We start from the raw sequence: 26,352 nt of genomic DNA on the forward strand, positions 1-26,352 counted from the left end.
CTGTAGCAACACTGTAAAAGGTAAGAAAAGGAATATAAGCATGACCGAAACTATGAAATGGCTTATGTACAAGAAACATTTGAGCAGACCAGGACATTTGAGTATAATAATTTGTAACATTTTTGGTAGTGTAACAGGTTGCCATGTAATAAAGTACAGTTATAAACTGATTGCAAGCCTAAAACAGATAAAAGGAGGTAGTACTTCAATGCTTGATTAACCTGTAGTACTCTGTGATGTAAGGCATTGCAGATCGTTAAAGTATATGCAAGGTACATAGAGATTCCTTGGATCTCGATTTTTTCAATCAGTGAAAAAGAAATTCACTCACAACTATTAAATGCAAAGTCAGAACTTTTAGATAAGAAAAATGCAGTTGAAAATCTCTGTAATATCAGTGTTGGGGAAATTCTACAGTGTTTGCCCTGGTGTTGCATTCCTCCTCACATATGGCCCCTTACAAGATTCAGGGTGTGGGTTCGGTGGAATTTTTGTGTGATCTGGTGTGGCTGTTCTTATGTGCTCAACAGGTCCTGTATGAGCAATGAACAGAGGTTCAACTTCAGTGTACCTTAAGGCCCGAACTTGTCTATAGGGCTTGATGTTAAATACGGTTTTGTTCTGGCAGTAAATTATTTTGTAGTAGAAATATTTATTTTGTAGAAATTTCTGTTCAAAGAGGTTCATTCAATATACAGGTGTTGGCGCAGCATTAGGTATTGCCTATGGTACGTTTGCTTTCCCAACCATGTATCACAGTATAGCTTCTTCCATTCTGCAGTATTGCTGTCATACATTGCTTCTCCAAAGTTTTAATTTTTCGGTCTCTTCTGTATTATGATACTTTTGTTGCAGGAGCTTGCTGAAGTGGATTTGAATACCTCAGATGAAGGGCAAATAGGATTTTACTAACTGCTGTGTTTATTGTACTGGTCTGTGTGTATTTTGATAAGGTTTTTCTGATACAAACCAAGAACAAAGTCTGGCATTTAATAAGCAAACTCTGCTTTTGAGAAGTTGCTGAATTGTTCTCTAATTGACAAAATAAGTATTTTTCTTTGGGGCCCAGGGGAGGAAATTTAGGCTGGTAGCACCATGTAACACCAGGGATATTCAGAAAAGGAGATCCTTAAGAAAGGAGTGAAAAAGCACTCTGAAGAAGTAATTTGTATTGTAGCTTTGACATTTGAATGAAGAAGTAATTTTTCATTGCACAGGGTTTTGTTCAGCGAATCTTCATAATTTCTGAACTTTGTAAAGAAAACGTCCCATAAAGCTGGATAGCTAGCTTCAAAAGGCAAAATCCAAATTCTGGTCTGCTGAATAGAAAACTGTTTGTTTCTCTTCATACAGTGCCTCAAAACTTGAAAATTGTAATTTGACCATAATTTTTGTTACTCTTTACGAAGTGAGATCATAGTTTGATTTCTCTTATTCAGGTTCACATTGGAAGCATAGGTTGGTGGGTTAGTATTTGGTAGGTTTTTGTAGGAGGATAGCTTATATCATAAGGTAGAGCTATCCATACCTGGGCCTCTGACCAGGCCTCGGGCCTGATCCTACTAGGCCTTAGACGTTCAGCATACGTAGTAGCAGATAAACTTATCTGCTACTGGGAATGTGTTAAGGTAGTAGTGTTACTAGCATAGAACAGTTACTGGGAAGACACGGTGGCTACCTTAAACTGCAATAGCTTACATACTTCTGTATTCTCACTGCCTATCAGAATGCACCTGTTCTTGTAAACTATTCTGTCTGTATTTAACCCACCATCTCACGGAATAAATCGGATTACGTGCTTGGAACCATATTGGTGTGGACGCACGTCATTCTAGCCCCCGATCTACCAGGGCCCCGCCTTTAGGTTTTTAGTATAGCTTTTTTATGTGTAGAGTAAATCGGTTGGAGCTGTGGTAACCAGGATGGCCACATGAAAAACAGATTGCCCATGGAGGCTGTGGATGCCCCAACCCTTGAAGTGTTAAAGGCCAGGTTGGATGGGGCTCTGAGCAACCTGGTCTAGGAGGAGGTGTCCCTGCCCATGGCAGGAGGTGTTGGGACTAGATTATATTTAAGGTCCCTTGTAACCCTTCAACATTCTATGATTCTAGAGAAAAATCAGAAGTGCATAGCCTGTAAATGCAGAGAGGTAGGTTCATTTATTCACTGTTGCACACTTAGGCTGTGACTGAGAGACATAGTCCTTGTCTCTCAGATATATTGAGAACCTGCACATGGGTGTAGTCACAGGATGTGCATTAAAGATAATTTATCATGTGGTAAATGTGAGGCTCTCAATGTTTTTAAGTTAGGATAAAAAAAGCTTTAATCTCATCTACAAAACCTAGGTAATTTTATTGGTGAATTACTGGTATTGCCCATATGAAATTATTTTAACAAAACTGATTAAATAGGAATATGTGGAAGATGTTCTTCAAAGGCTGGTGTTTACACCCCCCTCTGGACAGATTTTATTTTAAATAAGGACATGTTTTTATACTGTTTTATTTTAAATGCAGGTGAACCAAGGAAATTTGACCCGAAATTCAGAGGACCTATTCATAACAGGTAAATATTGTAACTCATTCTGTTAAATTCTTTTGATGAACAGCAGTTAAAATTTTTTGTTAGCAAAACTTGTGAATTTGATTCTGTAAGTCTTCTAAATCCAGACCACCATCTTTACTACCCTCAAGAATGGATGATTACTGGGGAGTATTAAGCTGTTTTCTCTTAAGTCCTTTTATTTTAAATGCCAATTCTGTGTGCCTTGCATTGACTGGTATCTGCCATCTAACGTGTGCAGTAGTTCTGATATAACTCTTTGTGACAGAGCCTTCTACCAGAATGATCTGGCTTGACTTCATTTTGTTTTATGAAATGCAGGTGAAAGCATGTTACCACTTAGAAGATTCATTAGTTTACAAGCAGAGTGAAATTGCTCAGAAAGCATCTAAGAAAATCATAGAATCATTAAGGTTAAAAAATACCTCCAAGATCATCAAGTCCAACTTTTAACCATGGGCAATTTTTCAGTGTTTTTCCAGATGTAGAGAGCTGAGTTCTAAACCAGCATTTAGTGTCCATACTGAGAAGAATAAATTAGAGAACCACATGTTGTTTTGGTTTTATCATTCTCAGGAGAAAATTTATGACAGAGAAGAGTGCTGCAGACTTGTCATACTATCATTTGAACACACACACTGTTCTTGTCTATGCAGGATGTATTTCTTCCTTTCTGAAAGCTAATAATTTTAGAAATAAATAGAAATACTTCTTTAGGGAGTTCATCCTAATTTGCGAAGTATCTTTATGATACTGCCAGCGTATCAAGCCAAGCTTGAGCGGTGTCAGAACTGCTTCTGAATGGAGGCTGGAAAAATGAGAAGAATTGTTGTAGCATTGCTTCCTCAATTTTGAGCAGTTGTCCTATTTTATGTTACTGTCATATTGACCCTGGATTCTGTACCACCTTGCCCTCACCAAAAGTTTATTTCAGTGAGATGAGCTGTTCTTCTCTAGAGAAGTGCCCACACTTGAAAACACACTCCAAGTTCTCCATCTGTTTAAAAAATCTGCTCTCTTTATCTCTTTAATATTAAAAATGTTTCTGTGTAAGAGGAAACATAGATTGGAAAACAGAAAGAATGGCAGAGGCTAAAAATGAATTCTGAGGCAGATGTCCTGTAGTATGTCTTGCCACTTACATGATCACTTATATGATAAGCGATCTCATGGATTTAAGGTATTGTAAGGTATTATTTGTTTCAACAATATTTAAATCTGTTCTTCAATATGTTCTTGTTGTCTACAGTGAAAAAAGTATACACATTTATTTGCTGGTCTTGCTGCTAAAACGGGACCTTACACCTCAAATAAGAATTTGAGACTAAAACTTCTGCAAAGTGCTGGTGCAGATATCTTATTCAGATGTTAAAATAACCTATGAAATCAGTGGTTTTGAAGGGTCATATTAAACACCTTATTTTTAAAAAGTGTTTCTTCTTGCCCTTAGGCACTGCACAGACATTATTTGCTGTGTGATCTTCATAGTTGTCATTCTGGGTTACATTGCGTTAGGAGTTGTGGGTAAGTAAACAGAGGTGTAGTAATGCCTTTTCATATAGAGAGGAAGCAGCTTTGTGAATGTTAGAATTTTTAATTGAAATGTCTCTTCTGCTTATATTTGTGCAAAGCTTTTCAGTCAATAAGTAATACCTTTAAATACTGAATTAACATTCAGTATCTATTATAATTCACAGAATCACAGACTGAGTAAGGCTGGAAGGGACCACAGTGGGTCATTTGGTCCAACATCCTTGCTCAGAAAGGTCATAGAGGATATGGCACAGGATTGCAGCCAGGTGGTTCTGGAATATCCCCTGTGAGGGAGACCCCACACCATCTCTGGGCAATCTGTTCAAGTGGGCAATCACTGCACAGGGAAGAAGTTCTCCCTCATGTTCAGATGGTACTTCCTGGTCTCAGTCCCTGCCTGTTTCTCTGGTGCCACTGCTGGGGCCCCGGAGCAGAGCCTGGTTCATGCTCTGCCCCCTCCCTGCAGATTCTGACAGACTGAGGGCCTGAGACAGACAGTGGCTGAGGGCCCCTCTCAGCTGGGGCTCCTCTTTAGGCTGAACAGCCCCAGCTGCCTCAGCCTTTCCTAGGCACAGAGATGCTCCAGGCCCTTCCTCAGCTCTGCAGCCTCTGCTGGCCCTACTTCAGGAGCTCCATGTCCCTCTTGTCCTGATGAGCCCAGAGCGGGACACAGCACTCCAGATGTGCTTCACAAGACTAAGCAGAGGGGCAGGATCACCTCCCTGACCTGCTGGGAATGCTCGTCCTGAAGCATCCCAGGATCCCATTGGCCTCTTGGCCTCCAGGACAAACTGCTGGCTCAGGGAAAGCTTGTTGTCCACCAGGGCCCCAAGGTCTTTCTCTGAAGAGCTGCTTTCCTTCGGGTAATCAGGGAGAAGTTCAAAGCCATGTATTTACTGATTAAAAAACCCCTCAAAATTTAAGTGTGTTCAAAAAATGACATGATTTGATAAGTTTGCAATCATAAAGTAACTGTGATTGAAAATTTCAGGCAGCAGAAGCTAGAGAAAAACAGTTTGGATTGAGAGCAGCCCTGAGGAGAAGGATTAGGCAATGCTGATGGATGAGGTTTAGGCATCAGCCAGCCATGTACATTTGCAACCCAGAAAGCCGAATGTATCTTGGGCTGTGTTGAAAGGTCAAAAGGGGATTCTTCCCCTCTGCTCTGCTCTTGTCAGACCCCATCTGTACTCCTGCATCCAGCTCTGAGGCCCTCAGCAGAGGAAGGACATTGACGTTTTGGAGAAAGTCCAGAGAAGAAGTGCTCTGAAGACTGAAGCACCTCTGCTGTGGAGGCAGACTGACAAGTTGGGTTTGTTCCATGTGCAGAAGGGAAGGCTCCGAGGAGACCTTAGAGCTCCTTCCAGTGCCTAAATGATCTCCAAAAGAGTTGGAGAGGGGCTTTGCACAAGGATGTGGAGTGACAGGACAAGGGGAAATAGCTCCTAAACTGATGAAAGGCAGAGTTAGGTTGGAGATTAGGAAGTTCTTCCCTGTGAGGGTAGTGAGGACCTGGCACAGGTTGCTCAGAGAAGCTGTGGCTGCCCAATCCCTGAGAGTGTTCAAGGTCAGGCTGGAGGGGGCTTAGAGCATTGGATTTTTCTTACAGATTACCCCATATCTTAGTACAGCTTACTGTGCTTTGCATTTTAGTTTTTCCTTAGGAAGACTACTAATTGGTACTCTTCAGTGTTGATCAACAAAGTACTTTAGAAGTTGAACATTTTCATGCTAGCTAGTTTTAATCATTAATTGTGAACACTTGACTAAAATCTTAAGAGATATTGTATATTTTGCAGCTTGGGTGCATGGGGACCCCAGGAAAGTGATTTATCCAACTGACAGCTATGGGCAGTTCTGTGGTCAGAGAGATACCCTCAATGAGTGAGTACTAAATCCATTCACATACCTTCATTATTTGTGCCCTGTGAATAAGATGTGAGGTTTCAAATCTCTCTGTCGAAGAGTCAATGACACTCTTAGTGTATTTATTCCAAGTAAAGCTCGGAAATATATTAGTTTCCCATGCAAATCCAGATCCAAATTATTACTGTAATGCAGTTGTTTCTGTCATTTAGTGAATATTTTTGTAAGGTATCAATATGACGTAAAGATTGTGTCAACAGTTGCATAGAAAGTGACTAGCAGCACAGCTTCTAACTGCCAAAGTTTGGGTAATTCATAACCCATGGAGTAATTCTTCATCCACCTTGGGATAAGGGTAATCTTAAGGCATTGTAGCCTAGTCCATAGTTTTTCTCAACATGCACCAAATAACAGGAAAGTCTGTAGTGAAAGGCTCTTGTTTTTTTTCTGGTGCTTATCCCGTGCTGGTAGAGAGGAGACTTAGTAGTCTGGGAGAGTGGCAACTGTAACCACATCCTCCTTGGATAAACAACAAGTAAATAGAGCCAAACGGCTCTATTTACTTATCTCTGTTTTTCAGTCATTTAAATTTTGAATTCTAAGAGGTAAATTCATTAGTTGATACCAACAGAATACTTACACATGAAAATAGTTGCTCAAGGAAGAAAGATGTTGCATCAGTGTTTTCTCTGAAAATCTAAGTAGTTTATGAAACAGAATTTTTAAAAAGGTTTGCTTTTTCTCTCACTGTCTTCCTTTCAAAAGGTAAGTTTTAGGCACGCTTTATGCCCTTGTCATTGTCAAGAAGCTGGATGCTATGCTAGTGTTTGATAACAACTCTTTGCTGCTTCTTTCTTTCCCAATTTAGTTTTCTGTGGTGGCCTATGGCTGGCCTGTAGGCCTTACAGCTATAAATAATTCCAACTTTATAACTGAAATGTGGTTTATTTTATAATTACCTTGATTATGTAATTCGACCAGAAGGCCTCTTGGAGAGCAGGCCCAGGCTGTTGGGGCTCAGGCTGCTATTGGCTGGTTGGCCGGGTGGCAACTAGCTCGACCTTGCAGGATTAACTGCATGTGCTTTCTGATCTATATAAGGAGAAGAGGTCTCAATAAAGTAGACTGTTGCTGCATGGTCTTCGCATGTGTATGTTGCTTCCCTGCCTCCGACACATCATTGCAGCAGGTTTCTGTGGAAAAAAATGAGGAACCTAGTGTCCAAAGGGCAGTTCAGAAGGGGAGGAGCAGGAGATAGAGACTGGAACAGAAGTAGGGCTAGGGCTATATATCCTCTCGAGATTTTTTTACCAGGGAAACAGGTTAGTAAAACACTGTTACACCCTCTGACTACTCTTTACAGCAATTGTTGGAGAGTCAAACTTCCTGAAGAGGAAAAACAAGGAGAAAAAGTTGTAGTGGTGCGTGTTCCCCTCACCGCACCCCTTCTTTGCTTCCCACCTCATTGCCAGTTTGTCCTTGTCTCCTCTGTTGCTAGTAGGAAGTAGTGGACAAGTGGCTTTGGGAGTCTCAGACACACAGCTTTAATATCCTGTGTGATGTGGAGCCAGGTGTTTCTCTCTGATTCTTACCATTCACTCCCATTCCCTCTTTCTCTTTGTTACTTGAGTCTTCCCTTTAGTTATTTCTTACACTGTGGTTTTCAGTTTGTATTTACAAATGAACCTCCCTATATAGGATTGCTGGAGAATAATACAACTACTGAGACTGCATTTTGGCACTTATTTGGCACAGTGAGGAGATTCTTTTAAAAATATAAATCAAAGACACATAATACAACCTACTGGAAAATCAAGAGTATTTATGGCAGTAGGCCAGGACACCCCTTTGAATGAGTTGCTCTAGTCCCTGGAGTGAGGCTGTGAATGTGCTTGTGAGGCTTTCATCAATACTATTGTTTTCAGATTCTGTGAAAGTAAGCAGTGTGAAAGACTAACTCAGAGCTGTGGTTTTCCAAAGTCCCTAAAGGTTTAGTCTGAGACATTTTTCTTGGAAAATAATCACAATCTTCATGTTTTGAATCTTGTGCTTGTAACAAGTATTTTCAACAGTCTCACTGAGAAGTAGAAAAGACAAGTCAGAAACAAAGCCAACACTCACAGCTTGTTCAAAAACCCATTTGAACTCCAGTGAATGCCGTGCAGTCAAATAAATTCTTGTATTATCGTGAAAGTCTCTGTTGGACCTCTTCATGTCTTCTTGTAATCTGATCTGTCCATTAGTTGCGATGTAATCTCTGAACTTGTTTTGCATTCTACAGAGCATAATGTACTAACGGAATACAACCCAGTTTCATTCAACAGAATACAGACATAATTCTCAGTGGGTGTTTTCATGTGTTATGTATATGCTCAAACTTTCTTTTCTGCTGACAATACCAGCAAGTGGGCTAAGGAAAAAAAAAATGATTAATGGTGTTGAGCAGCTCACAGAACTTAAATACCATCAAGAAACTGTTGAAGAATGATGACATTTCAGTACAAAATTGTATTCTACTAATTCAAAGAAACAGCAGCTAATGGTGGTGAATTCATTTTGCCAGGATGCATCTTTTCTTGAACAGTACATAGCAGAATACACCTCAGTGAAGGCAAGTTAATCTTGTAAAATGTCAGGCAGCTGAGTTAATCCCAGTCTTAAATGGAGCTTGAATGTAAAGTAGTGCTATATAATGGCATTGAAGGCATAGACCTATTCAGCAATTGGTGGGAGTCATATGCTGGTGGGAGAGCATAGTATATGTCCTGCACTGGGGGAAACAATGAGATGTAGAAGCAGGACTGATGTTGAAGCAGGACTAATAGAAGAGGGGCAGCCTTGTTAGCCCAAGCACCCTTCATTGTTATTACTGCCATCTTGCTCACAAGACAAAGCTCCCACTGAGCTCCATTGGCGTGGTGAAGGTCAATGGGGGCTCAAACAGTGCTTTGTGGCTCTCTTGCACATCACAGAAGCATAGAATAGCCTGAGCTGGAAGGGACCTTAGAGCTCATCTCATTCCAGCCCTCATTCCAAGGCCAGGAACACCTTCCACTAGACCAGGCTGCTCTGTTCAACCTGGCCTTGAACACTTCCAGGGATGGGGCAACCGCAGATGCTCTGGGCAACCTGTGGCAGGGCCTCACCACCCTCACAGCCAAGAATTTCTTCCCAATATCCCACCTAAACCTACTCTCTGTCAGTGGGAAGCCATTCCCTGTTGTGGTATCAATCCATTCCCTTGTAAATAGCATATTTTCGTAGCATAATCTCCATATTCTTGTTGGCTCCCTTCAGGTACTGGAAAGCCACAGTTAGGCCACCCCCGAAGCCATCTCTTCTCCAGGCTGAACAATCCCAATTCTCTCAGCTGTTCTTCATGGAAGAGGTGCTCCATCTCCCTGATCAACTTGGTGGCCCTTCATAGTCCATAGGGGAGCATATGCACCATTTCTTACAGGGACAATGCATAACCCTGACTAGCTGGCTTTGAAGTCTTGTTTAAAAAGGGCAGGTCTACTGCCATATTCACTAGAGCTATCTGTTGATTTTCTGACATAACAAAGACTGAGAGCACATTTTGCTGTCTTCAAAACACAAGTCTTCCAATCAAGAGATCTTGGGGTCCTCAGTTTCCAACTAATCCAGACTTAAGTGACAGCTGCTAGAAGGCTCCAAGTTCAAGTAGATGTCAAATATGGGGGACTGACAGACTGACTTCTATTTATATCAAGGGGGATCTTGGCAGTGTTATTAGTAGATGCTGTTACATTCTGTTTTCTGGACAACTGCTTTTGGTTTTCAACCATAAAAAGCTTCTATTTGATTTTGGTGCCACCTTCTGATCAACAAAAATTAGGCAGCTTTTACAGTGAAGCATTTGCTGATGGTGAGTTTGCATGAAGTGCATACACAGGCTGTATGGTGGCATATAGACTATGATGTTTTTGCAGGGTTATTTTACAAACTTCACCCTCTTGAGGCAGGGCTACAGATGCATGGATTGTTTCAGCTTAAAATCTTGCTGTGGAGAAAAGCTTGTCAAAATCAGCATTCTTTAGAGCAAATATTTCTGGTTTCATAGATGTCTTGATGTGAAACCTTCAGGGTCTTTTTTGGGATTTTTTTGTCTTGTGTTTGCAATATGGATGGTCATAGTAATCGAATTTAAATATCAATGTATTTTAGAATGGTAGTATGTATAAGGACCTATATGTATGATGATAATTATCTTAAATCCATTTCCATAGGAACAAGACCATTTTGTTTTACTTCAACATTCTGAAATGTGCCAGCCCCGTAGTGTTAATAAACCTACAGTGCCCTACAACACAGGTGAGTGAAAATGTAGAGATAAAATATTTTCCCTGCATCTTAGTCATGGTGCTTAAAAATGTGACATGTATTCGTTTGGATTTAAAAACTGTTGTTCATGTCCTTCAAAATATAACATTTTACATGTTATATTTACATGTTTTATAAATGACTTGTAGTACATACCCTCTGTAGTGTGTGAGGGTCAGGAAAATGAAATGGGAATGCACAAGATTGTGCATTTTGGCCAAGAGCAGACAAAAAAAGGCTGCTGACTTGAATACAGCAATTTATTACTTGCTCCATCAGCTGCAGATTTGCTTCAGGAATCCCCATCCGTCCACATGCAAACACTGACACTGTTAACCTACAGTCTTTAGACTCTTTTACTGGAACAGTTCAGTCAGAAATATGAGGTCATTGTGTGGGATTTGACTGGTGCTGTGGTCAAGTTCGCAATGGCCATGAATCAAATAGAGTAAAATGCTTGTTAAAGGAATGGTTTTGGGAGCAGAGTAGTTATTTTGCTCATTTTAAAATATGCAACAACTTCAAAACTAAGAATGATGTTTCTGAATGCTGTTTGTTACTGCAGATGGCTAAATTACTGGTCTTTCTGGAAAATGCTGAAGAATTTTTTTGATCATTCCTGTTTGGAACTGCAAACAGGGTCCTTCATTCCTGACCTATACATATAAATAGCAGGAGAAAAAACCTCCAAGAACTAACGTGAGAAGAGCTTCAGTTCTAGAGTAAGACTGCATATGAAAACTGTTGTTACAGTCCATTGGATCCATAGACAGCACATTTCACGGCCTGTTTCATAGATGGCAAACATTTATATTATTATAGCAAAGTGTGTACTTGTTAGTCACCTGTTGCCCCAGCAAGGACAAAACTCTTCTTTCTTTGTTTCTTGGCCTGTAGGTAGTCTGTAGGACTGAAATACTCATGTAGAAAGACCCTCTTGCAGCATCTGCCATGTTCTAAGGATTAGTACAAGACCTTTTTCCAAAATTCTTTTAGTTGAATTATTTACGACTGAATGCCCTTGACATGAAAGACAGTTTTTGTGCATGATGTCTCTCTGGTACTTGGAAAGCAGAGCTTTGCAAAGGGTTTTCGGATAGCACAGCTTTGGAAACAAACTGCCTTCTAGGAAAGGCTGAAACTTGCTGTAAAGATGGAATTCAAATCACCTCACAATCTTAATGCTGAGTCAGAATGTTTGTCCACTTGTGTGATTCCAGGGACCAGCAGAACCTTCAGAGACTATTTATCAGGGCAGCCACTATTCCATATCCTAAATCTAAATCACAGCTTTTCAGTGAATGTATTCAATAATCCCCAGTCCTCACCTGATTTCTTGCATAAATCCAGCTTAAAATGGCTGTACCTTGAGTCATGTGAACTTCATTCTTGACATGTGCATCCCCTGGCTTTGTAACTAGGGGAGATCCATTTTTAGTCTACAGTTAAAATTCACTTTTGAGTGATTTACACCTAACTTGACAATATTTGTAGAGATCTAATTGGCTGAAGAGGTTGTGTAGAAGGGTGGAACAACATTATCTGAGATTTTATATTTTACTGAGACTTCTTTTAAATAAAGTTCTCCTTATACATGTAGTAGAAAGAAATTGCATCTATCCTATGAAAGTAGCTGTCACACTACCTTGCTCATATATACTGCTGCTGATAGATGTAGAGGAGGACCTGACGGGTTTTTTCTTGTTAAAAAAAAAAACCTCTTTTCAACAGACTGAAAGCTCTTCTTACCTATCAGAATGTGTAGAACTTAAGAAGATACAGAGAGAGACTTGATATGCCAGATATGAGCAGAGCACACTTTGAAAGTGTTTTCTATCAAAGAATTGTAGAAGTATCATTCATTTAGGGAATCAAATGGACAGCATATCCTTTCTAAATCCTGCAGTAAACATTTGTGAAGCAGTGACATTTTTCTTGCTTTTTCATTACACCGACTTTCTTTACCCTTCTCTACCCAGAGTGTATCGTTACTTATTTTTTTCTTTTCTTGCAGCTTTGTGTCTCAAAGTGCCCAGACAGGTTTGCAACCTACATTGATGTTCAGGCTTCTTACAGATATAAACCAGATCAGTGGAATTACTTCAGGCAGTTCTGCAAACCTGGTTTTAACAATCCTCGCAAGGTGTGTATGTATCTGTAGATGATAAAGTACATTTTTTTTCTTCAAGCAGTATGTAATATGCATGATTTTACTGAGCTGCATCAAAGATTTGAATTATTCTGATTTCAGCATATAAGGAGATGTCCCATTTATGTGATTTGACAGTTGTTTAATCCAGGTAAAAGGTCTTGAATGGACACTAAATCCCCCACTCTTCAAATGATAGCAGTTTGCTTAAAGAGCTACTCATGTAGTTGCAATACTGTGGCAAGCAGTCTCCTTTAGTACTTAGGTACCCCACAGCAGTAGAATGGAGTGTCTCAAGCCAATTCTTAAGGCTCCTAAGTCATCTATAGCTACTTGGAAAGTTAGCTAAGAAAATTAATCTATCCTTCATGTAACTGATTTTTCACTCAAATGTACTGCATTACCTCTCCTATCTTTAAAATATCTTGCAATTCAGCTATATTAATTGGGTTAAATTCTTGCTTTTCATTAAGAGAAAAGGTGATGGATAGGTAAGGAACAGTTCCCTGCTCAGTTCTGGTTTAGATGCTGATCCAAAGGTCTTTTCTTATATGTCACTAGAAAAGAAAAAAATAGTCTTTTTCCAAATCACAATTTGAATTCTCACTTAGATATAAATGTATCTTGCAGCTCCACCAGTGAAGTTTGGGAAGGGGACTACAAAGCCCAGTTTAGGGCTTTCCCTCAGACTGCGTGAGAAACAAACAGCTCTAGTTATACTGCTATGTTTTCAGCATTTCTATTTTTCCCCTTTTTAGTCTGTTGCTCAAGTCCTACGTGATGAAGATTGTCCTTCGATGATCATTCCAAGCAGGCCTTGTGAGTGGTTCTACTTCTTATACACATCTTAGCAGATTGTGAGCATTCATATTAAAGCAGAACTCCAGTCTGAAATGTGTTTTGTGGCAACATCACTAGGAGCTGTCTTTTATCTGACATTGACATCCATTCAGTTGTAAAGGATAAATCAATTCAATTTGCAAATATAAATATTTATTAATTTTTTTTAACAGTCATCTGGGAACATTCAGCATGTGATCAGGTCAAGCTGAGCTCTTTTTTGCTCTTATGTCATCACTGGTTGCAAAAGCTCTTCAACTCAAATTGTGCCTTCCAAAACAAGAGCAAGCAATGCCATTGGCATAAAAATGCTATGAATATTGGAAGGATGATATGGCCAGCTGTTGAAGTTCAAATGATACTTGAACCCAGTTACAGTGCCCCTCTCTTTTGAGTGCAATGCTGGCTATGCAGGGCATACAGAGGAATTCAGGGACAAAAAATGTCACTATGGTCAGCAAGTGTTTGTGAATAGATAACCACTGATCTCAGAGCTCATCTCAGCTGCACAAGTGTAGTACTGACCCAGAATCTTATGGAAATAAAAAATTGCTGTTTATTTTTGCCATACTTTAAAGCAGAGATCATGTAAACTAGGAATAGGTCATTAAAAGGAGAAAATAGGGATTAAATTTTTAAAACATGGTATGAATTTGTATGAAAACTGAAGTACAAACCCACAAGACATAAAATAATTTGCAGAGAAGTTCTTATATTCTTTTAGATTACATCAAGGGGTAAAGATTACAGGGGGAGAAAAAGATACGTTAAGATATGTTACAAAATCATTTAGTCAGAGTAATTGCTGGAGGAGATACATCAGACTGAATGCTGAGCCCTGTCATTTGTTGGAATCTGGTAAGGAAAGCACTGAATGGTATGTGAAGTACAGCTCTGAAGGACTCACCTGCTCTTCTATTTGGAATGAAACCAAGGATGTGTTGCAGCAAAGAACAGGGCATTGTAAATGAGTATGCAAACATCTCTCCTTTTCTTGTTTTTTTATAATGTCCTCTTCCCTCTCTCTAACCAGTTGCTTTTGTCTTTTTTCCATTGCTTCATCTCCAAGAGTATCTAATGATAGTGGCTGGTACTGGAGCTCATCTGGCGTATAAGGAAACTGACACTTGCTGTTATATATTATTTTAGGGGCTAATAAAATTTATGACCAGTCAAGTTGAATCTGTCCCCGGGGGCTGGTCTGATTATTAATGGCATATTTGAGAAGCCATTCTATAAGCTGCCCAGATACTGACAGGGAGTAAGTTCCACATTTATTTCAAATTCTTAAACTCCTACGTATAATACTGTTGTTATTTGGTAGGACCTAGAATCTCCAATTGAAATCTATGATCTCACCCTGCCTGAGCTTGGACAAAAAGCCCCAGAGAATAAAAATCATAATCTTTAATGTAATGACTCTTCCTTAAGATTTGTCAAAGTCAACATATTGTTAGGTAATCAGTTGAAAAACAATTGACTGTGAATCTGAAATTATTTAAATATGTTACAAAACACACATTGATAAAAGTGGAGCTCAACATGAAATGTAATATGCCGGCTTTGTTTTGATATTTTGAATAGTTCTGAAGAGATGCTTCCCAGACTTCTCCACGAAGAATGGTGTGTTGACCGTGGCAAATCAGACTACATTCAAAGATGGAAGAGGGAAAACAAGAAATGTAACTGATCTCAGGGAAGCTGCAAAGTAGGTTTTACCCTTCTTCAGTGTTTGTTGGAATCTGAGATTGTGCAATACTTTAGTAATGGAAAAAAAATCAGAATCTGTTGTAGCAAATGACTGAGGATGCCAAAGCAAGACTTGGTAGTACATGGTCTCTCTGTGCCTGAGCACTTCCTAAGTTCCATTAAGGAAATTCAGCATGGTGGTGTGCAGAAAGGAGCGAAAAGTACAAAAAGTTTTAGTCTGATGGTCTCAGTCATTTTTTGAAATGATTCATGTTTTTCCTAGCAAAAACAAATTTTGCAAGGAAAGTTAAATGAGGTTCAAAATGCAATCCTCATGCTGCAGGCCAGCCAGCAATGGCCTTGGCTATCTTGTTCTGTGATGACCTTTCCACTGCTGTGGGCTGGCCTATTACTTTGGGCATCTCACCTCATGAGAGTGCTTCTGCTTCTGGTAAAAAGTAATGTATTGGGCCATTCTTCAGAAAACAATTATATGGATGAGCATTCTGCAGGATAGAAAAACAAATCCATGAAGTTCCTTCACTGATCTGTTTTCTGGTTCTATGCTTTTAGCAGTTCTAGAGTCACAACTGTTTGTCCCTTGGTACATTGCAGATATTGATGGTATATACTTGTCTTGTGACATAATAAACAATTCTGACAATAAAGCCTTTTTAAAGAATTTTTTTCAAGACTTGTAGAAAATCACTGCCAAAGATATTTCAAATTCTTTCACTGATCCTATTTGTTGTTTAAATAAATTCTTCTTTTCTATCTAAAGCAACTTTTTCTTTGATTTTTCTTTTCTCAGTGGCATCAATAATGTCCTGGATGCAAGATCAGTTGGAATGAAAATTTTTGAAGACTATGCCATTTCTTGGTATTGGATTTTAATGTAAGAGGGTGGTTTTTTGTATTTTTAGTGTTTCCAAACTCATTTTGGAGTTTGCAGAGAATAAAAAATTAGATCATGTATGTATTTGGTACAAATCCTACTTTAAAACTTAAGGAGCAACTAATTTCTTTTCGTCACACATGATAATAAGGTTGTTACGGTTCTGTGTGTGAGGTAAAGATAGTACAGCATACATACATAGAGTGTCAGTTGATCTGGAATAGCTTTTTAACGTCCTGCCAGACAGAAAATCAGGCAGTGCAGTGCTCTGTTGCAGCACCCATGTGTGTGGCAATTCCAAAATGGAAAAATCTCAATTATGTGACTTTCAAGCCAGTTGCAGTTGCCAAGTGTTGCTAGTATATATATAAAACAGATCATTTCTAAATTCATGCAAGCAATGTACAGTTAAATCCATTATAATCCCTAATTTCAATATCAATCCATAAATCTAATGCAGCAGGCAACATCAAGAGCAAAAATTATTTAACAGTATTAACTTTATCTTGCAATTAATATTCATTAATCTCCAATTAATTAAAATGCAGCACTGAAACAAAGAAGTAGCTACTTTGCTGAAGCACATACATGTTTGTGAATTCCTAGCCCATTAATATTGATTTTGATGGACCGGTGTGTTGATTTATTTAAACAGGAACTGAAGTCATCACCAGGTGAGAACCTATAACATGCACATGTTAAACATACATTAGTAAATCCTGAATGCAAATCCATGACAGTTAATACATACTTTAGATAATAATATGGAGATTTAGTCAGTTCAGAAACATGAGTTGTCAACTTTTAAAAGTGTTCAGTCACTGGTGGGAAGACAGCTTTCTCATAGAGTGACACTCACATTATTTAGTAGCAGGAAACTCACAGATATTCAGCAAGCTTGGGTCTCTTTATCTCTTACTGAAATCAGACTTATGGTACAGATTCTTGCAAAGGAGCTACCACTGTACAGAGAACTGACCATTTTTTGGAACAGAAATTCTAAATATTGAAGCAAGTTTCCACATTTCAAATATGGCTTTTTTTTTAAGGAATTGTTGCTGCTTTAAAGTAGTTGGATAGAATTTTCTTTACACTTTTCACCAAATGATAGCATAAATCAAATGATTTCTGGACAAATATATTTAAGTGCCTGAGTTTGGGTGATGACAGTGAAGGCTTGACAGTGAATGGAGGCTGAATTAAAATTTAAATATGGAATTGCTGTAGTCCTTTTAGCATACCCCAGAAGAACTACTGCTTCAAGCCTCAGTTTAAGGGAACTAGTCTGTAGAAGACAGTTGCTACTGTGTACTTTTATTTTTTACTACTGTGTACAGTTTTTGTGTTACTAGAACTCATGTATAGCTAAAGATAACTTTAGATACAGGTAATTTACTGCTGTCAAGATGTAGCTCCAAAAGTACAACTTTTCTTTAGGAATACATTCTGAATTTCAGTAAATCATTCATAAAGGGAGAGTGCGTCAGGCTAGGAAGCCTTTAAAGCAGTAAGACTTAAGGCAAGCTTACAAAGGTTTAACTAAATAAGCTGATGTCTTTTTTTATGATCGGGGAGCCCTGTTTTTTAGCTTTGATTATTAGCTAAATAAGCTGGGAACATTCAGAAGAAAAGTTACTGAACACAGGCAAGTGGGGGGCTTTAATTTTTTTTGAGTCTGTACTAATAAAAAATTCTAATGTAACACCTACTAAAAATAATGAGACATTAAATGTTCTTTGAAGCTCCTGAACTGGGTATTTGTTTGATGGGATTAATATTAATATTGCTTTCTTCATAATTGTTTAGAAAGCCTCGTGGAGTAAAAAAGTCTTTTGCAATAATTTTTTCCTTTCTGACTTACTTTCTAGGAGTGAAATAAAAACTAATATAATATAATAGAATACAATTTCTATTACATTTATTATAATATTATAATCTTGATGAGGAGAAGGCACTGTAGACGTTTTTCCTAGAAAGGCTCTTAACAGTTTCTTTCTGTACATCATAGAGCTCTGATCATTTCCTCTTCTGATTAATACAAGTGGTGATGAGTGGAAATTATGTCCTCCTAACCTCTTGATGGTTTTCTTCCTAAATTTAATTAGTTTTTTTTCTTAAGAAGCTTCCAGAATGTTGTTTGCTAACACTGTTCTTTGCAAGCAGGGATTTTCTGTGGAGGACATAAACCAGCAACTTCCTCACACATAGGTATTCCTCCAATTTAACTTTCTGTACTGTAGATTAGACTGTGTCCTGAAAAAGGCAGTGAGTTTTTCAGCTGGTGTAAGTGACAAAAAGGCTTTATATTAATCCCGTTCAACCATCCTGAGAACCTAGTGCACATAAATATTTCAGGCTCTGCACTGTGAGATTATCATATATAAGCTGGTTTTAGTAATGGCAGATAATACCCATGAGAATGTATTTCATAACAAAGATTTTGGAATACATTTTTACAAATCATGCTATTATGTGAGATGAAGTGACCCTCATTTGGAGTAACAGGAATGCAAGAAAGTGAATAGATTCTTACACTTGTTTTCCCTGTGTTTTTTCTTCACTTTCTAGTGGGCTGTTCATTGCAATGTTGCTGAGTCTACTCTTCCTTGTGTTGTTGAGATTCACAGCTGGGGTTCTCTTCTGGATTTTCATCTTTGGTGTGATTGGAATTATAGGTTATGGTAGGTGTAATTTTCTAGCCTCTGAGACTATTTTTTCTTACTGCTTAAGTCTGAGCAAGGAAAATCAGTAGTTACTTGAATTAAATAGTACAAATGGGTGAATTAATGCCTTGTTTTAGACATAATTAAGTGAGAAGGGCAGCAAAATGTAGTAAGACTCCAGCTGTGCTGATACTTAGCAGCAGATACAGTAGCCTGCATTACCTATGCACAGTATGCTTACTCTGTAATCACTTGTATAGATATTTCTTTCCCATATATGTGATAATCATAATTGGCCAGTCTCATAGTGATACATTTTTGGGTTTTGCTTATCTGGCTTATACAAAAGCAAAACATTTGGCTTGTAAGTTTTTTTTAATTTGTCTTTGCACTCTTCAGACATGCTCCTATTATATTGATTGTTTTTTAAAAGGCATCTGGCATTGTTACTGGGAGTATGATCATCTTAAAGGAATACCTGGATCTGACCTCACTGTTTATGATATTGGATTCCAGACAGACTTCAAAGTGTACCTGCAACTGAGGCAAACATGGTTAGCATTTAGTAAGTGCCCTTTAAATTTGGTATTTGTTAATGGATATTCAGGAAAATCGGTCAGTGTCTTGATACACTTTCTGTCTTGTTAAATCTTCTCCTCTACACATATTGCTCAGAGAATTCCCTTTCTCTGTATTGTGTAAAAATGTGCATTTTTGAAGGAAACTAGTATATTTGTACAGGGAGATAATGCAATCACACTAGTGATAAGAGTGAAAAAATCTTTTGTTATTAGCATTCTACTTTCTGTGTGTTCAGTCTTCATCATGGGGAAAGCAGAAGCCAGTAATTAGGTTCATCACAATGGAGTTGCATAAGGAGGGGTACTTTTCTCTCTCAGATTACTTTTTCTCCCTCTCTGAGAGCCCCGGAAATGAGATTAATAGGTCACATTAATAACTACACTTCTTTGTGTCTTAGAGTCATAAAATATGCTGAGTTGGAATGGGCCCATCAGGATCATCAAGTCCAGCTCCTAGGCCTGCACAGGACACTCCAACAATCCCACCCTGTGCCTGAAAGTATTGTCCAAATGTTCCTTGAGCTCTGGCAGCCTTGGGGCCATGATCACTGCCCTGGGGAGCCTGTTCAGTGCCCAACTCTGGGGGAAGAACCTTTTCCTGATCTCCCACCTAAATCCTCCTGACCCAGCTCCAGCTGTTCCCTCGAGTCCTGTCACTGCTCATAAGAATGAAGAGATCGGTACCTGCCCTTCTACTTGCCCTTGTGAGGATGTTGAAGACCACAATGAGGTCTCCTGTCAATTTACACTTACGTTACTGAATTTTCTTGGAGTCTGATCTAAGACTTTGGAATGAACCATTTTAAACAAAATCCTGCTAGAACAAGACAGCTGTGCTGGTTTTGCATGGAAATGATTTTACCAAGAAAGTTATAGCAAAACCAGTCAGTGACTAGGCTTAAATATTGACTGTTCTTGTCTTGTGGGAAGTTTCCATGGCAGACCAAAAGAGACTTCTCTCTCTAAATGAACTGATGAAAGACTATTTTATAGGTGGTAAACTGACCTAGAGTTCCAAGTTTTGTCTCTATATGTTGTTTGTGAGAAGGGAAAGGAAAGTTGTAGGCGAGGGGAAGTGTTTTGAAGATTTTTATTCTGATTCTCATTAATTTTTTCTCTCTCTTGTAGTTTTGTTAATAAACCTGTCTTTATACCGTTTTGAGCCTGCTTTGCTTTTCTCCTAATCCTATGTCACAGCAGAAAAAGAGTAAATCATTCTAGTAGGCACTTAAACCACTACACGTAATTTGGGAAATTGATGAACCTGAAACCACTACACAGATTGGTGTTTCTGCCCGGTTTCGACCTGGAACTGTCACTACAACCTGCAGCATACACGTTCCTCCTGAAGAAAGGAGGAATAGAAGAGAGAAGAAATAACTGTCAAATATTACTTGCATTCCTGTTACTGCTCTATTAGAAGACACACAGACTTTTAGTTAGTAACGAATGGGTCATAATCAAAAATACTGCCTCACCCTGTTGATAGCTATATCAGTAGAACTGTAGTTTGCTGCTTAAATCCCTTCTCTTCTTTATGTTGTCATTTGCTTCTGTGTTGGATCATTGATCTTACAAGACATCTTCTGTATATATTGTTGAGGCAGAGCTTTTTAGTGTGCTCTCCCTAGACAATATTAGGACTTTATTATGTGTACTTTTCTTGCAACTCTTTAAGCTCTTTCTCTGCCTGATTCTTAGCAGTCACTATATAGTTTATCTAGAGTTTGGTGTCAGTTTCACGAGAGTAAATTGAGGTACTCAGGAATTAAATTGCTTTTCCAAAATCACCCAACAAAGTAAATAGTTATATATCCTTGCAGAAAACATAGTCAGAGTCCTAGTCTAGAACTCATCATGTACTGACATTGTTTGCCTTTTTCACAATGTTTCGGACAAGTACATTCATCTAACAGAGCTGAATTGGAATGAGACCAACTTTAAAGAAACCTGTTATATATTCCTTCATGGGAAATTTGCATTGAAATGTATTTAACAAAAACTTTGTTCTGAACAAAGTCTATGACTCTGAGCACGCAGCAGTCACTTGACACTTGCAGTTCTGTTGCCAGGGGTAATACTTGGGATTGCAATTCAGCATCATCTGTGACTTTTGGGTCTGGCATTCTGAGACTATGTCTTAGCTGTGAGACCTAAAGCCAAATCTCGTCTTTCTTTGCAAACCTTCATATAAGTTTTGGGATACTTAAGGATACTGTCCCTTCTGTCTTCCTCTCCCTCCATGGTTTCATTTGGAGGACACAGGTCCTGCTGCATGGAACAACCTGCCTCTACTGGGCTGGTTTAAGTGTTGTCTAATGATCTGAAGCACCAAAAATAAATGGATGTGTCTCAGAGTCAGAGGATGTGTGCTTCAGGCATTAAAGATTCAGTCTTCTCTAGGTGAAGTTCACAGAATTTTCTTACTTTCTGCTGCAAAAGTAGGTTTTGAACCAACATGAATGGAAATCAGACAGAAGCAGACTCTACCGAAATCAGAGTTATGATTCAAATACTGCTTATAACTAAGAGCTCTCAGCTCTTTAATCAGAGCATGATTCCAGCAACACAACTGGAAGGTGAAAGTAATTTGTCCAGAATGATCCTATTTTATTCTCTTCCATTTTTTTTTTCTGTAAGCTCAAATGAGGTGAAAGGAGCTCATGCCAGGTTAATACTCAAGCAAACCTATTGATTTTAGTACATCTACATTTTAGAACAATGTAGATCAGAAAAATGCACTCTCCATGGCAAACTTGGCTCTTCATCTCCCGTTTTTATCCAAATACTGCAAATGAGCAACAGTATAGAACAAATGCTTGTATTGTGAGAAAAATTCTTGTTTATGGAAAGTAGAATTTGTAAAGAATGAACTGTATCTAAGGCTAGGTACTGCAGTGACATTGAAGTAAATTTTTATCTTTTTCTGAGAATTATATATTCCATTTTTCTGTTAAAAATACAAATATCAGGGTCATGCACATTCTGAATAACTGCTGCATATAGAATTTTTTTAGAATGGGACTGAAAAACCTATGGAATGGGATTGAAGTTTGGCAGATACTGTTGGAGAAAGAACTGCTCAAGCAGAGAATTTTACAGAGTTCATGGACAGTAGTTCAGATTACAAGGAAAAATTACAGAGGCAGCATATTGGTTTGGTTCTTGATAACTCTGATTTCTTTATTTGCTTGTTTACAGTGATAATACTTTGTGGTGTTGAGATCATAATCATACTGATGCTGATCTTCCTAAGAAATCGGATCCGGATTGCTATTGCATTGTTGAAAGAAGGTAGTAGGTATGTTTGTCTGATTTTAATATGTGTTGAATTTTATTAAATGATCACTAGAGTACACTCGTCTTGAACTCCATCCTGCACCACCAAGGGCAGAAAATTGGGGTTTAGAATACAGCGCTGCATTTGTTGAACCAAACAGTTTCAACAAGGAGTTCGAGGGAGGCATTCAAGGAAAGCCAGTTACCTTTTAATGAGGTTGTGCTTAATATTAAGAGCTTTCTCTTATTAAGTAAGGTATTTCTTATCACTCTGCTTCTTCTTGCCTTAAGAATACATGCACTGTTGATGTTACTACATATCCTTAGTGCAAAGAAGGTGCCACAGCAGGAAAGCTAAGTGTGGTATAATGTTCATAGGAGCCTGGGACCTCTAAGTGCCAACTTTGCTATGTCATTGGATTGTCTCTGGAGTCAAATACTAGTTGTAGAGGATTGGTGCTGTTTTGACTGTGGCTTCTATTTAGGAAAGACTAGGAGATTCTACTGGCTCTGATCAAACTTCTGTGTGGACAGGTATAAATCTGCAGAGAGAAAAGGAGACTTCTATGACCAGACATTGTAAGAGGGTGCAGTCTAAGATACTTCTTTTTAGCTCTGAGTAAAGAAGAAAGCAGAGCAGGATATGAGAGTTTAGGGCCCAAGGGGCCTCTTCATTGTGTCTTTCCTGAAATCTGCATAGTCTTTGTTCACAGTGCAGACACTTAGTGGTGGTGTTTTGGTTGGTTGGTTGATTGGTTTTTTGTTTGTTTTGTTAGGGTTTTTTTACTGAGAATATTACAAAGGATAAATGGACTTAAAACTGACAGACTTAAAACATCACGCCCTTGGGTTTCATTGCAAATAGGCTGTGGTCCCATAGGCCCTGAAAACAAACCTGTTCTCAGAGCACATAGTTAGCTCTGAGTTCATCTATATGCACTTGCTTCTGGTTTTCTGCCATCTCTATTGCCACTGTGGTTCCCGGGAATAATGATTTGGGATTTTTTTCATGGGATTAAGAAATACTGAAGTTCTGCATTTAGCCAGGTATCTGTTTCATGTCTTATGCTGTGCAATTAGAGCATAGCAATTAATTTAGGCAGCACTAAATTATACTCTTAAATTCCTGTTCATTAAAATCCAGGAGCTTTTAACATTCTTCAAAACCTTTGTTCACAACCTTGACAGGTAGGAGGATTTTAGGAAGTTCATAAACTTCTTGCTGATTTGTAATAACATTCTGTAGTTTTCCAGCAGCATGGAAGGTCACTTGAAGGTGAACTTTTTGCTGTCATGCATAATGGATGAGATGAAACACTGTATGTAGTTAATGTAAACCTAACAGAGCATGTCCTGTATTTAGGAAGATAAAAAGTAAAGTGCTAATGACTGGAAATCAAATAATGTTTTTCAATACCTTTAGCTACATTTTCAGAAATATAGTGCAAATAATTGATTTGAAATCCATAATTAGAAACAACAGTTATTAATCAGTGTTTTGGAATAATAAGTCATGGTCTTAATGGTAACTAAGCGGTCTACCAATAACTGCTGAACACAGGTGATTTGTTGTGATTATTTCTCAGACAGTATAAGCCTGTGTCCTCCAGTGTGACTCGTAATGGACTTTTTTGTCTCTGGACTCAAAAATTGATGTAATTGATTCGTAACCTCTGGATTGCACGTGACAGTTTCCTTGCGTTCCCTGTAGCATTTACTACTTTACCTTTAGAAACTGAGTAAGTTTTTCTCCTTTTGCATTCTGGAAACTGCATCCTGTAAAACAAATAGCATCAGAAGTGCCCTAAGTCATAGGAAAAATACTGTAGGAAATAATACTAGACAAAAAGGCTTGTGATAAAGAGAGCCAACCTGTAAGTTTCAGTGAACAAGGCACATGCTTTCTGAACTGACTTCCAGTGAGGTATCCAGCTGGAGGTGTTCGTTTCTGGGATAGCAGCAGGTTTACCAAGAGGGCTGGTATCAACTCCCACTTACAGAGAATGAGCCCCTGGCAGGGTAAGAACTAGCATGCTCAAGTTCCTGCTCACTAGTCACATTCTAGCCACAGCAATTTGCAGTAGAATATCAGTCTACATATGCCTTGATACTAAAAGAAGCTCTCTAAGCTGTCAACAGGAAAAGGCAATTATTCGTTTTGCCTTCCAGTGATCATAGGTGAGCACCACTTACCTACAGCATGTGTAAGGAAAGTCACATAGTCAGGGAGGTGTCAGTCTGTCCTGGCATTGCAAAGACAAGTTGACTGTCCCGGAATAGCTAGCACTTAACATAGGAAAGTTGCTGGAAACAGAGTTGTCAAATATAAAACAGAACAAGGTCATTTCAGGTCTGTAAGAGAGAAGGAAGAACACAGGATGGGCAGAGTGGGATGAGGACATAAAGGATAAAGTCAGCAAGAAGATGTCATGGAAATCATGGAAAAGTTAATGGCCTGGGAAGAGGTGAATCTCTGAAGCAGTTATGAAGAAGAAGAAAGTAGAAGACAGGCTGGAACATGGCAAATTGATAAAGTTCACTGTAGTATCATTGATAAAAGTGGAGTGGTAGAAATGACAAAGTCAAGGTTTGAAGGCATAAGAAAAAAATTCCTGCAGTATTCTGAGATCCCACTACTAGGTTATGCTGTGAGTGTCAACAAGATTCTCAAAGTAAAATTGCTAGAAGAGGACTGATAAAAAGCTTGTTTCTGGAATTGTTGTAGCTTATTGATATATTTTGTTTCTTTTATAGGGCAATTGGTTATATAATGTCTACACTGTTCTACCCAATCGTCACCTTCTTACTCATTGCAATTTGTATTTCCTACTGGGCTGTGACAGCTGTGTATCCTTCTGTCTGTGCACCTATCTGGAGCAAGTCTTCTGATCTGCAAGACTAGATTATTTTCTGCTATTTCACATTAATTAAACCAATAGTAAGAGGGCTATTTGGTCACTTAGCTCTTACTCTTCTGGTGTGGTCTTTTGCACGACACATTTACATATGACGTACAAACCAGACAGTGATTTTATTTGAATTGAAAACAAAATGGACTAAAATTCAGGCCAAGGCAGGGGGATCATACAAAGCCTTGTGTACTGCATAAGGTTGACTCTAGGGGTGAAAAGGGCTCTCAGCAAGGAGTGAACATGGTCTTTAATGTGCTGTGTGCTCCGTAAGTCTGGTGTTAATGGTTTCTTAGTTAACTGGAGGTGGAGTGGGTTCTGTGTGTGTTTTGTTCAGAAAAACATGAGAAAAGAGAGAGAATATACAGTGCATTGTCTTCTCTGAATTGCCTAACAGCAACCTGTTTGTTCCTGAGCAGCAAGGGTCTGCTAAGGATTAAAAAGGGAGAAAACTGGTATTTAAAAACCAACTGTTATTTCATATGCAGAGAGGATCAGTTGTTGCTGTTCAGGGCAGTGTTAATTAATCCTTGTGCTCTGTATCTACTTCTGCCAAAGTACAAGAACTACTGCATAGTCGGCCTTGTCAAAGATAGATGTGGATGAGAGATGGGGACAATTTTCAAGGTTATGCCCCTTGCCCATTATGGTCAGGGGCTATTACAGCTCCAGATACAAGTTTGCCTTAGTTCTCTCAGTAATGAGAGTACTTGGTCTTACTGTCAACTTTCAGACGCATCTCTGTAGAGCAAAAGCAGTTTTTCTGTCATCTACACAAATTCTTTAGAGCTAGTGGTTGCCCACTGCAGAACCATAAGTTGCCACAATTCTGTGATTCCTCCTTAAAATATTTCATTCAGTTTTCTGGCCACATCAGGAGAACCTGTGTATAAAGTAATGGCTAATCAAACACTGTGCAAATATGCAAACCTAACTTGTGACCCAGAGGTAAGTGTAACAAATATTTGCCTATAGTGAGAGCTATACTAATTGCATTTTTTAATCACTGTTAAATGCACTGCTAGTAAAAAATGTACAT

General features: G+C 38.7%; 1 protein-coding gene across 2 annotated transcripts in view; it reads left to right on the forward strand.

Moving 5' to 3' along the window:
- The window catches only part of SLC44A5 (solute carrier family 44 member 5), a 68,709-nt gene that overhangs the window by 32,620 nt on the left and 9,737 nt on the right, over positions 1-26,352 (forward strand). For both annotated transcript variants that reach the window (XM_063406819.1, XM_063406818.1), the window contains exons 2-14: positions 2,520-2,568; positions 4,016-4,089; positions 5,898-5,982; positions 10,215-10,299; positions 12,323-12,451; positions 13,216-13,276; positions 14,882-15,005; positions 15,798-15,881; positions 18,450-18,562; positions 18,978-19,109; positions 22,327-22,426; positions 25,159-25,251; positions 26,174-26,261. In XM_063406819.1, coding sequence (XP_063262889.1) covers positions 2,520-2,568; positions 4,016-4,089; positions 5,898-5,982; positions 10,215-10,299; positions 12,323-12,451; positions 13,216-13,276; positions 14,882-15,005; positions 15,798-15,881; positions 18,450-18,562; positions 18,978-19,109; positions 22,327-22,426; positions 25,159-25,251; positions 26,174-26,261 — 1,217 coding nt within the window. The remainder of the gene's footprint in view (positions 1-2,519; positions 2,569-4,015; positions 4,090-5,897; positions 5,983-10,214; positions 10,300-12,322; positions 12,452-13,215; positions 13,277-14,881; positions 15,006-15,797; positions 15,882-18,449; positions 18,563-18,977; positions 19,110-22,326; positions 22,427-25,158; positions 25,252-26,173; positions 26,262-26,352) is intronic.

The sequence above is a fragment of the Prinia subflava genome, chromosome 10 (genome assembly GCF_021018805.1).
Source record: "Prinia subflava isolate CZ2003 ecotype Zambia chromosome 10, Cam_Psub_1.2, whole genome shotgun sequence".
NCBI classification, from domain to species: domain Eukaryota; kingdom Metazoa; phylum Chordata; class Aves; order Passeriformes; family Cisticolidae; genus Prinia; species Prinia subflava.